This window comes from Hyperoodon ampullatus (assembly GCF_949752795.1).
Source record: "Hyperoodon ampullatus genome assembly, chromosome: 4".
NCBI classification, from domain to species: domain Eukaryota; kingdom Metazoa; phylum Chordata; class Mammalia; order Artiodactyla; family Ziphiidae; genus Hyperoodon; species Hyperoodon ampullatus.
In genome coordinates, this window is record NC_136917.1 from 85373448 (window position 1) to 85388559 (window position 15112).

At 37.9% G+C, this 15112-nt stretch overlaps 2 protein-coding genes across 2 annotated transcripts in view; one reads left to right on the forward strand and one right to left on the reverse strand.

Annotated features, from left to right (window-relative positions):
* TMEM232 (transmembrane protein 232) overlaps nucleotides 1-15112 on the forward strand; it is a gene marked incomplete at both ends in the record, with an annotated part of 245982 nt that overhangs the window by 66664 nt on the left and 164206 nt on the right.
* Nucleotides 14122-15084, reverse strand: LOC307051374 (heterogeneous nuclear ribonucleoprotein A1-like; the record flags this gene model as incomplete). The annotated part of the gene is made up of 1 exon (XM_079701676.1): nucleotides 14122-15084. The coding sequence occupies one exon, from the start codon at nucleotides 15082-15084 to the stop codon at nucleotides 14122-14124; it is 963 nt and encodes a 320-aa protein (XP_079557802.1).

The window sequence follows — 15112 nt, forward strand, 5'->3', positions numbered from 1 at the left end:
TGACTTTTGGGCTCCAGACATCACAGACCCATAGAGAATTGCAAAGCAAGAAGAAAGAGAAGGGGTGATACTGACTCTCTTCTAGAGTCTATCTGCCTTATTATAAACAATTTCCCAGAAGGACTTCAGAAGACTAGCCTGCATGTGAAATTGTCAGGACTGGATACACTGGTCACCACTAGCTACAAGGAAGGCTGGAGAAGTAAATGTCTGGTGGAGAGGGAGGCATTTATGATAGCCCATGAGAATTCACTCCTAGGATCTGAGTACAAAATAGGATTGTATTTTCAAGGAAGGGGCAGGGTATGGCAGGTAGGTAGGCAACTATCTAATGACTTTCTTTCAGGAAATAGAAAAGATGGCAAGTTTGTGCCATCAGCACAGCATACTAACACAACTTAGTAATGCATTTTATCATCTGTAAGTTTTAATAGTCACAGTGTTAGCAATTTGAATAGTCGTAGTATCTACTCACTTTAAGTTTACCATCTTGTTTGATAACATATCCAATGTCAGAAGGGCTTTGTATTTGCTTGATATGTATGAAAGTTGAAGATTAGTTTGTTTCACATCATTGGCCAAAAACCTGTAAAATATATTATTTTCATATTCACCTGGTATCTTTCATGCTATTTTTGTTTTGACCCAAATATGTAGTACATATATTCTTTTTTTTTTTTTTTGCGGTACGCGGGCCTCTCGCTGTTGTGGCCTCTACTGTTGCGGAGCACAGGCTCCGGACGCGCAGACTCAGCGGCCATGGCTCACGGGCTCAGCCGCTCCGCGGTATGTGGGATCTTCCCGGACCGGGGCACGAACCCGTGTTCCCTGCATCGGCAGGCGGACTCTCAACCACTGCGCCACCAGGGAAGCCCCTATATTCTTAATAAATATGAAACCCCTTTCTTTATGTTGATTCTCTAAAATGACTGATAACTTCTATCCTTGTTATCATTTAAAACTGGTGAGTTGTCTTTTTTTGGGGGGGGGTACTGCATTTACTTTAGTTACATGTCTCTAATACCATATTTTCAATTTCTCTTTTTATGTTAACTTTACAATTTTACCATTGAGATTGTTTTGCTTTTTCATTTGCTCCAAATTCTTATTTTCTTGGTTGGTTTTTGGAAAAAATATCACTCAGAAGCTCAATAACTGCATCCTTTGAGGGAATGGTATAACGTTAGAATTGATCCTAATGCTTCTGAGCCTTGCACAATAGTAGTGATAAATCTAAACCTAAAAATTTATGAGGAGTAACATAAATTCTACTTCTACCTATGTGGCTTATGACTTATTATTTTTGCTAACCAGGTCTACCAATAGGATGTGAAAGTCTTTCCTTGTTGGACAATTTTGTGTTGCTATGCTCTATCTTTAATCGAATCATTGCTAAGCATCTCTGGCTTTTGGCTATCTGTGTCTGATTCATATCAAGAATGTTTTGGATGTAAAAAAAATCTTGGTATACATTTGGGTAAGTGTGTGTGTGTGTGTGTTTGTGTGTGTGTGTATGTAAATATGATGTCTATGCTGACATTTAGTTTTTTACCATTTGAAATGCTATATTTTATTTTATTTTTTTAATTAAAAAATTTTATTTTATATTGAAGGATAGTTGGTTAACAATGTTGTGATAGTTTCAGGTGTACAGCAAAGTGATTCAGTTATACATAGAACTTTTTAATGGCTGAGTAATATTCCATTGTATACATGTACCACATCTTCTTTATCCATTCACCTGTCGATGGACATTTAGGTTGCTTCCATATCTTGGCTATTATAAACAAAGCTGCAGTGAGTATTGGGGTGCATGTATCCTTTTGAACCATGTATTTCCTCTGGATATATGCGCAGAAAAATGAGAAAAAGTTAAAAATCCAAGTAAAAGTTTGGAAACATATATATACATATATGAAATAGAGATAATAAAAAGAAATATCACTTTTATTATTGTTGCCATCCTCGGTTTTCAGTGGTTTCAGAACTTGTTAGATGGCTGCATTTGGACCAACACTAAATCTGAACTTGACTGTATTTCTTTCTCTTCACTGACCACCTTCCCTTGTGATTAGCCTGTAAATCCATGGTCTGGAACATCAAACATAGTTTCCTAAAGCTAGAAAAGTTCTCTGAGAAAATGTCTGTACCATCCAGTCTGAAATCACTTGGTCAAATCTCTAGGATGCAGCAGGATACTTTCCTTTCTTTTTTCACATTAGTACTTCATGGTGGGAGTGAGTAGGGTTTGGAACTGGACATGCTGCCAGGAAATTGGCCCTGAGCCTGGACCTCAGAGACTGCACAGAATGGGGTGAGGAACTGCTGCGGGCACTCTTTCCTCCTTTCCATTTACTACAGCCATTGGCCGAGCTGCTGCAGGAGAGGAAATAGTTTCTGCCTAAAATGTGTGAGAAGAACTGGAAGTTTGAAATATGAGGTACGGGACAAAGGGTCCCTATGGTCAAATATTCCGAGGCTGCCCACTTGTACTTCCATTTTGCAAACCTGTATTTTGTGATCTAAGATTACACTCAATAAACATGGAGAAAGCTAACCATTTTCTTACTTATCAACACTGCCTCCTACAATCAAAGCTTAATCTGTAGGGACCACAGAAAATAGTTATTAATTGTGGAGGTGAGACCTCAACCTCTAAATTTACATGAGAATCTTCGTAAAACCCCAAATAAACAGGATAAAGCATTATCATAATTTTTGAAATTTAAAAAGTATTGCTACTCTTCTCAGGAAGTTTTGCTTTCATTGCTACAAATTAATCTTCATTTAGTTCTGTATATGTTTAAACTAAAAGATTCCTACTATCACATTCTCTTTATTCCCTGGTATGGTTGCTGCTGTTCCTTTTGATTGTGGCAGGCTAAAACACAAGCTGGACTTTTCAGTCAAAAGCTTTTGACCATGTAGAAGTCCTTTCCTATCCAAATAAAGGTGCTAGGAAGCTCATGGAAACATCTTTCACATTTTTAAATCATAAATACAAAGATGTATCCAGTTTGATCCAGTGGTCTAAAATCCATCTGTAGCTGAACATAGTGGCAAAAGACTCATGAGCTAGAAATCCTGCAGTATTTCCAGAAGTGTTCATGGTGCTGAAGTATATTCTAAAGTGACGTCTTAAAAATCAATTTTTGTAATAATATATCTTAGAGGAGAAAGAAATAAGATTTTGCCTCCCTATCCAAATTAATTAAGAAGCAAATGTGCATACATTCACAAAAATAACTTACTAGGTACTTGTAACTTTCTGTTATACAAGTCAGAATTACATTAAGATCCTCTAGACTGCTTCAGATTGATTTTTTTCTGTCATTTAATCTGGTCCAGAAATGAATACTAATTCTCTAGCGTCACTTTCTTCTTCACCTCTCACATCCATCAAGAGTAACCTGATAATATGTTCATGGGTACAGAAATCTCTGATTTAGTCTGACACATTATTTCTGTGTTTGGTCCAGGTGTTTCTTAAGGTTTGGGGTGAATAGTTATTTCATTAAAGATATCTGAAGTAGCTACTTACTGGAAGGAATAATAGAAGGTCCCCATATGGGGTGAAGGGTGAGAGATTTAGGTAAGAAGAGGAGGGAAAACAGCAACAAAATTGTTCAGTTGTAGATGAATAAATGTTCACTGGACTGGACTTGGTGTCAGAAATTTGGGGTGACTCAGCTTAGTTGTCAAGTTCTGGATGATGTTAGGCAACTTGATTTACGTCTCAGAATTTTAGTGTCCTCAAGATTATGGATTCTAAAAGAGTTTTTGCATGTAATATGCTTGTAAACGTTGTTTTTATTGCTTGCTTAATTTCCAAAAAGATCTTTGTTATTTTCTTTTTCTTGTTTTGTTGCCTTCAGATACAAAAATCTATGAGGATTAACTACTTCCATAGAGATAGTCTATATATCTCGGTGGTATTAATGTAGTTTAATGAAATTTAAAATGATTCCAAGAATCAGAAGTCTGATATTTCTTTATTTATATGAATAATTGATGTTCTTGGAAAGCAGATAAATTACTTTCTCCTTTGGTTCCCAGTTGTAACTCCAGCAGATAATTATTTTTAATTAAAAGATTTCCATAATTGACTATAGAAAAAGGTCATAAAATTTAAGCAAGACAGGTTCTAATAAGTTCTTTAAATATTTGTCAACATTTTGGCATCCTACTTGCCATTACATTTCAATTAACTGTCATACGTTAATAAAAGAATCAGCTGACTTTTGCTTTTGCTTTATGTTTTCTGTCATACCTGCAACAGAAAAGGGCATATTAGTAATACTTTGGTTCTCTTTGCTTTATTCTGGTGGATACTGGTTTAAAATGTATAATGATCAAATATGATTATACAAAATAACTCTCTGATCAATACTTATTTATTTATTATAAACTGGTTTTCCCATTTATTACTTGAGGGACTTGTGGTAGATGTGCTGCAGAACATGCACAATTAAATACATCCTGACTTTCTATTATTCCATGTTGTATTACAGCCTCTGTGCTTATAGGTCACTTATACGTTTTTTTAAATTTTTATTTGATATTGGAGTATAGTTGATTTAAATTGTTGTATTACTTTCAGGTGTACAGCAAAGTGATTCAATTATACATTTATCTATTCTTTTTAAAGTTCTTTTCCCATTTAGGTTATTACAGAATACTGAGCAGAGTTCCCTGTGCTATACAGTAGGTCTTTGTTGATTATCTTTTTAAATATAGCAGTGTGTACATGTCAGGTCCAAACTCCCAATCTATCCCTCCACCCTGCTGTTCCCCCGGTAACCATAAGTTCATTCTGTGAGTCTGTTTTGTAAATAAGTTCATTTGTATCATTTTTTTTAGATTCCACATGTAAGTCATATCATATGATATTTGTCTTTCTCTGTCTTACTTCACTTAGTATGATAAGCTCCAGGTCTATCCATGTTGCTGCAAATGGCATTATATCATTCTTTTTAGTGGTTGAGTAATATTCCGTTGTATATATGTACCACATCTTCTTTATCCATTCATCTGTTGATGGACATTTAGGTTGCTTCCATGTCTTGGCTATTGTAAACAGTTCTGTAATGAACATTGGGGTGCATGTATCCTTTGAAACCATGTTTTTCTCCAGATATGTGTCCAGGAATGGGATTGCAGGATCATATGGTAGCTCTATTTTTATTTTTAGTTTTTTAGATTACATGAGCTGTTTATATATTTTGGAGATTAATCCCTTGTCAGTTGCATCATTTGCAATTATTTTCTCCCATTCTGTGGGTTGTCTTGTCATTTTGTTTATGGTTTCCTTTGCTGTGCAAATGCTTTTGAGTTTAATCAGGTCCCATTTGTTTATGTTTCTTTTTATTTCCATTACTCTGGGAGACGGATTGAAAAAGATACTGCTGCAATTTATGTCAAGGAGTGTTCTGCCTATATTTTCCTCTAAGAGTTTTAAAGTATCCAGTCTTATATTTAGGTCTTTAACCATTTTGAGCTTATTTTTGTGTATGGTGTTAAAGGATGTTTTAATTTTACTTTTTTTTAAATGTAGCTGTCCAGTTTTCCCAGCACCATTTATTGAAGAGACTGTCTTTACTCCATTTTATATTTTTGCCTCCTTTGTTGTAGATTAATTGACCATAGGTGCATGGGTTTATTTCTGGGCTTTCTATCCTGTTCCATTGACCTATATTTCTGTTTTTGTTCCAGTACCATACTGTTTTGATGACTGTAGCTTTGTAGTATAGTCTGAAGTCAGGGAGCCTAATTCCTCCAGCTCCATTTTTCTTTCTCAAGATTGCTTTGGCTATTCAGGGTTTTTTTTGTCTCCATACAAATTAAAAAAAATTTTGTTCTACTTCTGTGAAAAATGCCGTTGGTAATTTGATAGGGATTGTATTGAATCTGTAGATTGCCTTTGGTAGTATAGTCATTTTGACAGTATTGATCCTTCTAATCCAAGAACATGGTATATCTTCTTATCTGTTTTATCTTCAGTTTCTTTTATCAGTGTCTTATAGTTTTCGGAATACAGGTCTTTTGTCTCCTTAGGTAGGTTTATTCCTAGGTATTTTATTTTTTCTGATGTGATTGTTTCTCTAATTTCTAAATGGGATTGTTTCTTAAATTTTGCTTTCTGATTTCATTTTTAGTGTATAGAAATGTACTGTGTATTAATTTTGTGTATTAATATTGTATCCTGCAACTTTACTGAATTCATCAATAAGCTCTAGTATCAATAGATTACTGATAGCATCTTTAGGATTTTCTTTATATAGTATCATGTCATTTGAAGACAGTTTTACTTCTTCTTTCCCAATTTGGATCCCTCTTATTTCTTTTTCTTCTCTGATTGCTATGGATAGGACTTCCTACTATGTTACGTAAAAGTGGTGAGAGTGGGCATCCTTGTATTGTTCCTGATCTTAGAGAGAAAGCTTTCAGCTTTTCACCATTGAAGATGATATTAGCTGTGGGTTTGTCATATATGGCCTTTATTACATTGAGGTAAGTTCCTTTTATGCCTACTTTCTGGAGAGTTTTTATTGCAAATGGGTGTTGAATTTTATCAAAAGCATCTTCTGCATCTGTTGAGATCATATGGTTTTTATTCTTCAATTTGTTGATGTGGTGTATCACATTGATTGATTTGCACATATTGGAGAATCCTTGCATCCCTGGCATAAATCCCACTTGATCATGGTGTATGATCCTTTTTATGTATTGTTGGAGTTGGATTGCTTGTATTTTGCTGAGGATTTTTGCATCTTATGGTCATTAGTGATACTGGCCTGCAATTTTCTCTTTTTTTTGTGGTATCTTTGTCTGGTTTTGGTATCAGGGTGATGGTGGCCTTGTAGAATGAGTTTGGAAGTATTCCTTCCTGTGGAATTTTTTAGAAGAGTTTCAGAAGGATAGATGTTAATTTTTTTCTAAATGTTTGATAGAATTCACCTGTGAAGCCATCTGTTTGTAAACTTTTGTTTGTTGGGGGTTTTTAATCACTGTTTCATTTTCAGTACTTGTGATTCGTCTGTTCATTTCTTCCTGGCTCAGCCTTGGAAGGTTATACCTTTCTAGGAATTTGTCCATTTCTTCTAGGTTGTCCATTTTCTTGGCATATTGTTGCTTGTAGTAGGACCTCTCATGATCCTTTGTATTTTTGTGGTGTCTGTTGTAACTTCTCCTTTTTCATTTCTAATTTTATTAATTTGAGTCCTCTCCCTTTTTTTCTTGATGAGTCTGGTTAAAGGTTTATCCATTTTGTTTATCTTTTCCAAGAACAAGCTTTTAGTTTCATTGATCTATTCTATTGTTTTCTTCATCTCTATTTCATTTATTTTTCCTCTGATCTTTATGATTTCTTTCCTTCTACTAACTTTGGGTTTTGTTTGTTCTTCTTTCTCTAGTTGCTTTAGGTGTAAGGTTAGGTTGTTTATTTGAGATTTTTCCTGTTTCCTGAGGTAAGATTTTATTGTTATAAACTTCCCTCTTAGAACTGCTCTTGCTGCATCCCATAGGTTTTGGATCATCGTGCTTTTGTTTTCCCTTGTCTCTAGGTATTTTTTGATTTCCTCTTTCATCTCGTCAGTGATCAATTGGTTGTTTAGTAACATATTGTTTAGCCTCCATATGTTTATGTTTTTTACAGTTTTTTTTTCTTGTAGTTGATTTCTAATCTCATAGCATTGTGGTTGGAAAAGATGCTTGATATGATTTCAATTTTCTTAAATTTACCAAGGCTCGATTTGTGGCCCAGAATGTGATCACTCCTGGAGAATGTTCCATGTGCCCTTGAAAAGGATGTGTATTCTGATGCTTTGGGATGGAAGGCTTGGCTCCATAAATATCAATTAGGTCCATTTGGTCTAATGTGTCATTTAAGGCCTGTATTTCCTTACTGATTTTCTATCTGTATGATCTGTCAATCGACAAAAGTGGGGTGTTAAAGTCCCCCACTATTATAGTGTTACTGTCGATTTCTCCTTTTATGGCTGTTAGTATTTGCCTTATATATTGAGGTGCTCTTATGTCGGGTGTGTATATATTTACAATTGTTATATCTTCTTAGATTGATCATTATGCAGTGTCCTTCTTTGTTTTTGTAACAGTCATATTCTGAAAGTCTATTTTTTCTGATATGAGTATTTCTACTCCAGCTTTCTTTTGATTTCCATTTGCATGGAATACCTTTCTCTATCCCCTGACTTTCCGTCTGTATGTGTCTATAGATCTGAAGTGGATCTCTTGTAAACAGCATATATACATGTCTTGTTTTTGTATCCATTCAGCTAGTCTATGTCTTTTGGTTGGAGCATTTAATCTGTTTATGTTTAAGTTTATTATCAATATGTATGTTCTTATTGCCATTTCGTTAGTTGTTTTGGATTTGTTTTTGTAGGTCTTTCTTTCTTCCCTTCCTCTTTTGTTCTCTTGTCTTCTGATTTCATGACTAACTTCATTGGTGTGTGTATCTATTGTAGATTTTCGGTTCACTGTTACCATGAGGTTTTGATATAGCAGTCTATATATAAACAAGATCATTCTAAGTTTCTGGTCTGTTAATTTCTAATGCATTTCCAGTGTCCTACATTGGTACTCTCCTCACAATTCCTGGTTTTGATATTATATTTGTGTGTAGATGATTTCCTACCTTTACTGTATGTTTGCCTTTACCAGTGAGCTTTTTCATTCGTAATTTTCTTCTTTCTAGTTGTGGCTTTTTCTTTTCTGCCTAGAGAAGTTTCTTTAGCATTTGTTGCAAAGCTGGTTGGGTGGTACTGAATTCTCTTAGCTTTTGCTTGTCTGTAAAGTTTTGATTTCTCCATTGAATCTGAATGAGAGCCTTTCTGGGTAGAGTATTCTTGGTTGTAGTTTCTTCCCTTTCATCACTCTAAGTATACTTAATCATGCCACTCCCTTCTGTCCTGCAGAGGTTCTGCTGAGAAATTAGCTGGTAACCTTATGGGAATTCCCTAGTATGTTATTAGTTTCTTTGCCCTTGCTGCTTTTAGTATTTTTTCTTTGTCTTTAATTTTTGCCAGTTTGATTATCATGTATCTCATAATGTTCCTCCTTGGGTTTATCCTGCCTGGGACTCTGCACTTCCTGGACTTGGGTGATTGTTTCCTTTCCCATGTTAGGGAAATTTTCAGCTATTATCTCTTCAAATATTTTCTCAGGTTTTTTTCTCTCTCTCTTCTTCTGAGACCCCTGTAATGCAAATGTTGGTGCATTTAATATTGTCCCAGAGGTCTCTTATGCTGTCCTCATTTCTTTTCATTCTTTTTTCTTTATTCTGTTCTGTGGCAGTGATTTCCACCATTCTGTCTTCCAGCACACATATCTGTTCTTCTGCCTCAGTTATTCTGCTATTGATTATTTCTAGTGTATTTTTCATTTCAGTTAGTGTATTGTTTATCTGTTTGCTTGTTCTTTAGCTTTTCTAGTTTTTTTTTTTTTTTTTGCAGTACGTGGGCCTCTCACTGTTGTGGCCTCTCCTGTTGCGGAGTACAGGCTCCGGACGCGCAGGCTCAGCAGCCATGGCTTATGGGCCTAGCCGCTCTGCGGTATGTGGGATCCTCCTGGACCGGGGCATGAACCCGTGTCCCCTGCATCGGCAGGCGGACTCTCAACCACTGTGCCACCAGGGAAGCCCCTCTTCTAGGTTTTTGTTAAACATTTCTTGCATCCTCTCAATCTTTGCCTCCATTCTTTTTCTGAGGTCCTGGACCATCTTCACTATTATTACTGTGAATTCTTTCTCCAGTAGATTGCCTATCTCCTCTTCACTTAGTTGTTCTTGTGGCATTTTATCTTATTCCTTCATCTGGGACATATTCCTCTGCCATCTCATTTTGTCTGACTTTGTGATCTCAGTTTCCATTCAGCAGGCTAAAGGGTTTTAGTTCTTCTTGCTTCTTCTGTCTGCCTCCTGGTGGATGAGGCTGTCTAAGAGGCTTGTGCAGCCTTCCTGGTGGGAGAGACTGGTCCCTGCCCACTGGTGGGTGGAGCTGGGTCCCTCTGTTGGACATGGTTGTGTTAAGGGTTGTGTTTACTGGACAGCTGTGTTCTCAGGAAGACTGTAAGTATCCTGTCTCCTGATGAGTGGGCTGTGTTCCTGCCATGTTGGCTGTTTGTCCTGAGGTGTCCCAGCACTGGAGCCTACAGCTGTTGGGTGAGCCCAGGTCTTGATGATAAAATGGTGACCTCCAGGAGGGCTCACACCAATGTATACTCCCCAGAACTACTGCCACCAGTGTCTTTTTCCCCACAGTGAGCCACAGCTGTCCCCCACATCTGCAGGAGACCCTCCAATACTAGTAGGCAGGTCTGTCCCAGACTCTTATGAGGTCACTGCTTCTTTCCCTGGGTCCTAGTGCACATGAGACCTGTGTGTGCCCTCCAAGAGTGGATTTTCTGTTTCCCACAGTCCTGTGGAATTCCTGAGATCAAACCCTGCTGGCCTTCAAAGTCAGATTCTCTGAAGGCTCCTCTTCCTCCCATAGCAGACCCCCAGGCTGGGGAGCCTGACGTGGGGCTAAGAGCTTTCACTCCTGTGGGAGAACTTCTGTGGTATGATTATTTTCCAGTTAGTGGGTCGCCCACTTGATGGTATGGGGTTTAATTTTATTGTTATTGCACCCCTCCTATCAAGTTGTTGTGGCTTCTTCATTGTCTTTGGATGTAGGGTATCTGTTTTTTGGTAGGTTCCAGCTTTTTTTTTTTTTTGTCGATGGTTGTTCAGCAGTTAGTTGTGATTTTGATGTTTTCGTAAGATGAACTCACGTCCTTCTACTTTGCCTTTTTGTCTCTGTCCTTATGATCGGTATTTAAATATGTGTGTATTTGTGTGTATAGTGATAGATATGTCATTATAATTATTATAGTAAAACGTTCTGAAAACAAAGAGTACCCTCGAATTCCTATTTATTCTACTATACATCCAAAATATATCCCCAAATTTTCTACATATCTCTGTCTCTATTTTTGACTCCTGTGAAGTTCAGGAGTTCCTAAGACCACCCTCACTTCTGAAACTACTTGTGAGTTTGGGGACCCCCAGGACAACCCTCATGTTTCATAATTTGTGGAAGAATTCACAGAACTCAGCAAAGCCATTTTACTCATGAGTATGGTTTCTTACAGTGAAACGATTAAAATCAGCTAAGGAAGAGGTGCATAGGGCAGAGTTCAGGAGAGTTCCAAGCAGAGAGCTATCCACTGTCCTCTCCCAGTGGAGTTGTGTGGAAAGCATTTACTTCTCCAAGAAACAATGTATGACAATTTGCATAGTGTATTGTTACCTATGGAAAGTCACTAAGCTTTGGTATCCAGAATTTTTATTGGGCTTCAGTCACATACATATGGGTGACCCCAGTCTCTGGCCCTTTCAAAGGCAAATTGATGATCACAACCCATGGCTCCCAGGTTAATAAGAACATTCTTATCTGACAGGACATTCCAAGGCATTAGAGGTGACCTCCCAGAAGCCAAGGGTATAGACCATTGTACAAGTTTACTGTACAAATCTAAAGTCTATACAGTCATCACTTTTCTTACAGATTAATTGCAAAAGCCGAAAAATCTTCCTATCTTCCTTATAGTCCCCCTTTCCACGAAGATGCCAAAAAGATTTTTTTAAAACATAAAATGGGTCAGTTCCCTTCTGTATTTAAATGCTCTGTTAGCTTTTTATTACACTAAGAATAAAATCCAAACTCCTTTCCATGGCTTACAAATTGGCCATGATCATTGAGAGTGTGCCTCTGCAAAGGGCATGCCTATCTGATCTCATCTTGTCCCAAGGACTCCCTGGTGTCTTGTACTCCATCCATTCTATCCTTTCTTCTGTTTCTCTAAACTTTCAAGCTATTCTGGGTCCATACCCTTTGCATTTTCCATCTCTTCTGCTGGGAACACTTCTCCCTAGCTCCTTAGATGTTTAGCTTTTTTTTTTTTTTTTAATCAGATATTAGCTTGAATACTAATAATACTGTTCTCATGGAGGTCTTTCTTTCACTCTGTCGGTAGTGGTTTTCTTTTCCTAGTCATTGTTGGTCACATTATCATCTATTATTTTTGTAATGATATTTTTAAGTTCACTTTCTTAATATCTGTCTTTCTCCCCTAGAATTAAGTGTCCCTAGAGCAGTAACATTGTCTTTTTCTTTGGTACATAGAACAGTGGTTGGCACATAACATTGACTCAGTAAATATTTATTAAACAAATGGCTGGCTTACTGAATAGTTCTCTTGGTTTCTTTTTTTTTTTTTTTTTCTGGTACACGGGCCTCTCACCGTTGTGGCCTCTCCCGTTGCGGAGCACAGGCTCTGGGCGTGCAGGCTCAGTGGCCATGGCTCACGGGCCTAGACGCTCTGCAGCATGTGGGATCTTCCCAGACCGGGGCACGAACCCGTGTGCCCTGCATTGGCAGGCAGACTGTCAACCACTGCGCCACCAGGGAAGCCCTTCTCTTGGTTTCTTGACATTGATCTAGTTCCTCCACACTACATGGCATTTCATAAAGGTAATGTTTTAAACTACATCTTGCATTCAGGTTACCTTTCAGTGATACATTCAATTCTGTGGTGCCAAGTTATATTTGTCAAAATTGTAAAAGTTGTGTTCATTTATAATCATCCATATAAGTAGAAATATTCATATTTTATGTTCATTGAATATGTGAAATATAAGTATCTAGGCTGGCAATTAACGGCTTCCAAAGAGTTCAAACGCTAAAATAAAACATTCCTACAGAGAAAGGATCATAAAGTATTGGTTTTCAAATGGTATAATTTAATAAATTTTTAAGGTTTATTAGGAATTTTGTTTTGCTTCAGTTTTGTTATTTCCTAGCTTAGCTGCAGATGGAGACACATTTTTTTCTCAGTACATTTAAAGTAACATCTTTGATAGCTGCCACAGGGTCACACAAAGCAGAACAGAAAAGTGCCTTATGTTACAGTCTGGTCCTTGGATGAGAAGTTTCAGAGCAGGCATGCTTCTCAGCAAGTGTGTAGACATGCATATGAGAGCACATTCTACTTTTTATGACAGTTGTAACACATCCCATCTGTCTTTATAAGAAATTTTTTCTTCGTTAACTGTCAGTCAGTTGGATGTAATAGATTCTCCCTACAAATATCTGTAAGCAACACTTTACTGTAGTTTAAATCAACAGGTGAACAGCTTTCTTTTACAGTCTTCAGTGGCATTTAAAAATTGAGTTTTGAGAACACAGTTATCAGAATATATTTTATGGTTTCATGACTGGTCTACTGGCCTTGTTTATTCTAAAAACAAACCATATTCACTTCGGTGATTGTAGGGTTCTAAAATATTGTTCCTCAAAAAACAATTATTTAAAATATATGAAGGAAGGTAATTTGTATGTACTTTTGTCAATCATTCTTTTTAATGTAAAGAGTTGGGCGTTTAGGGCTTCCCTGGTGGCGCAGTGGTTGAGAGTCCGCCTGCCAATGCAGGGGACACGGGTTCGTTCCCCAGTCCGGGAAGATCCCACATGCCGTGGAGCGGCTGGGCCTGTGAGCCATGGCCGCTGAGCCTGCGCGTCCGGAGCCTGTGCTCCGCAACAGGAGAGGCCACAACAGTGAGAGGCCCGCGTACCGCAAAAAAAAAAAAAAAAAAAAATGTGTTTATAGTACATAGTTTCACAGTTTACCTTTTTAACTTTTAAATTTATTAGGTATAATATTAGGTGCAGTTCATCTTTTCATAGCGTTAGAAGTTTTATTTATTTTTATTTTTTTAAAAAGACACATTTATTCAGCATCATGATCACACTATTACATTTAGCAATCAACAGCATGGGTGCAAAAACAACAACAAAAAAACTACATTAAAACCCTTTGTTGGAATGCTTTACACTTTCCACAGAACAGAAACTAAAATAATCTGTTATACAATTAGTCACAAATACAGTCCTCGAGTTTTTTTTGGCCATACACGAGTATTGTCTAAAACATGTCTTCTTTGTAGCAGCTAGGCCCTGCCACCACTGTGCTTGGCTGAGTTCACAAATCTGTTGTAACCTGTAGCTTCCCTGTCACTTCTCTGGCTCTCCTCTCCTGCTAAGCTTTGTTTCCTGGCAGTAATCAAAACCTTCTGCCACTGCCATAGCTACTGCTGCTGCTGGAACCACCATAGCCACCTTGGTTTTGGGGTTTGGCAAAGTATTGGCCTCCACCACCATAGGGGCCAGAACTTCTGCCTCCAAAGTTTCCTCCTTTCATGGGTCCAAAATTTGAAGATTGAGTGTTGTAACTGCCAAAATCATTGTAGTTTCCACCACCTCCAGAATTGCTTCCATCATTACCAAATCCATTATAGCCATCCCCACTGCCACCATATCCACCATCACCGTGGCTGCCACCAAAGCCACTTTGACCACTGAAGTTTCCTCCATGACCAAAGTTGTCATTCCCACCAAAACCACCTCCATGACCACCACCAAAGTTTCCAGAACCACTTCGACCTCTTTGGCTGGATGAGGCACTAGCCATCTCTTGCTTAGATAGGACTTTCCTTACTTCACAGTTGTGGCCACTCACAGTGTGGTATTTCTGAATGACAATCTTGTCTACAGAGTCATGGTCATCAAAGGTTATGAAAGCAAAGCCTCTCTTTTTGCCACTGCCTCGATCAGTCATGATTTCAATCACTTCAATTTTCCCATACTGTTCAAAATAATCTCTTAGATGATGTTCTTCAGTGTCTTCTTTAATGCCACCAACAAAAATCTTTTTCACAGTTAAGTGGGCACCAGGTCTTTGAGAACCTTCTCTTGAGACGGCCCTCTTTGGTTCCACAACTCTTCCATTCACCTTGTGTTGCCTTGCCTTCATGGCTGCATCCACCTCCTCCACAGTGGTATATGTGACAAACCCGAAGCCTCTGGAGCATTTGGTGTTTGGATCCCTCATTACCACACAATCTGTGAGCGTTCCCCACTGCTCAAAATGGCTCCTCAGACTCTCATCGGTTGTTTCAAAGCTCAAACCTCCGATGAAGAGCTTCCGCAGCTGTTCAGGCTCTTTGGGTGACTCTGACTTAGACATGACGGCAGTGGAGGGGAGGGGTGGGGAG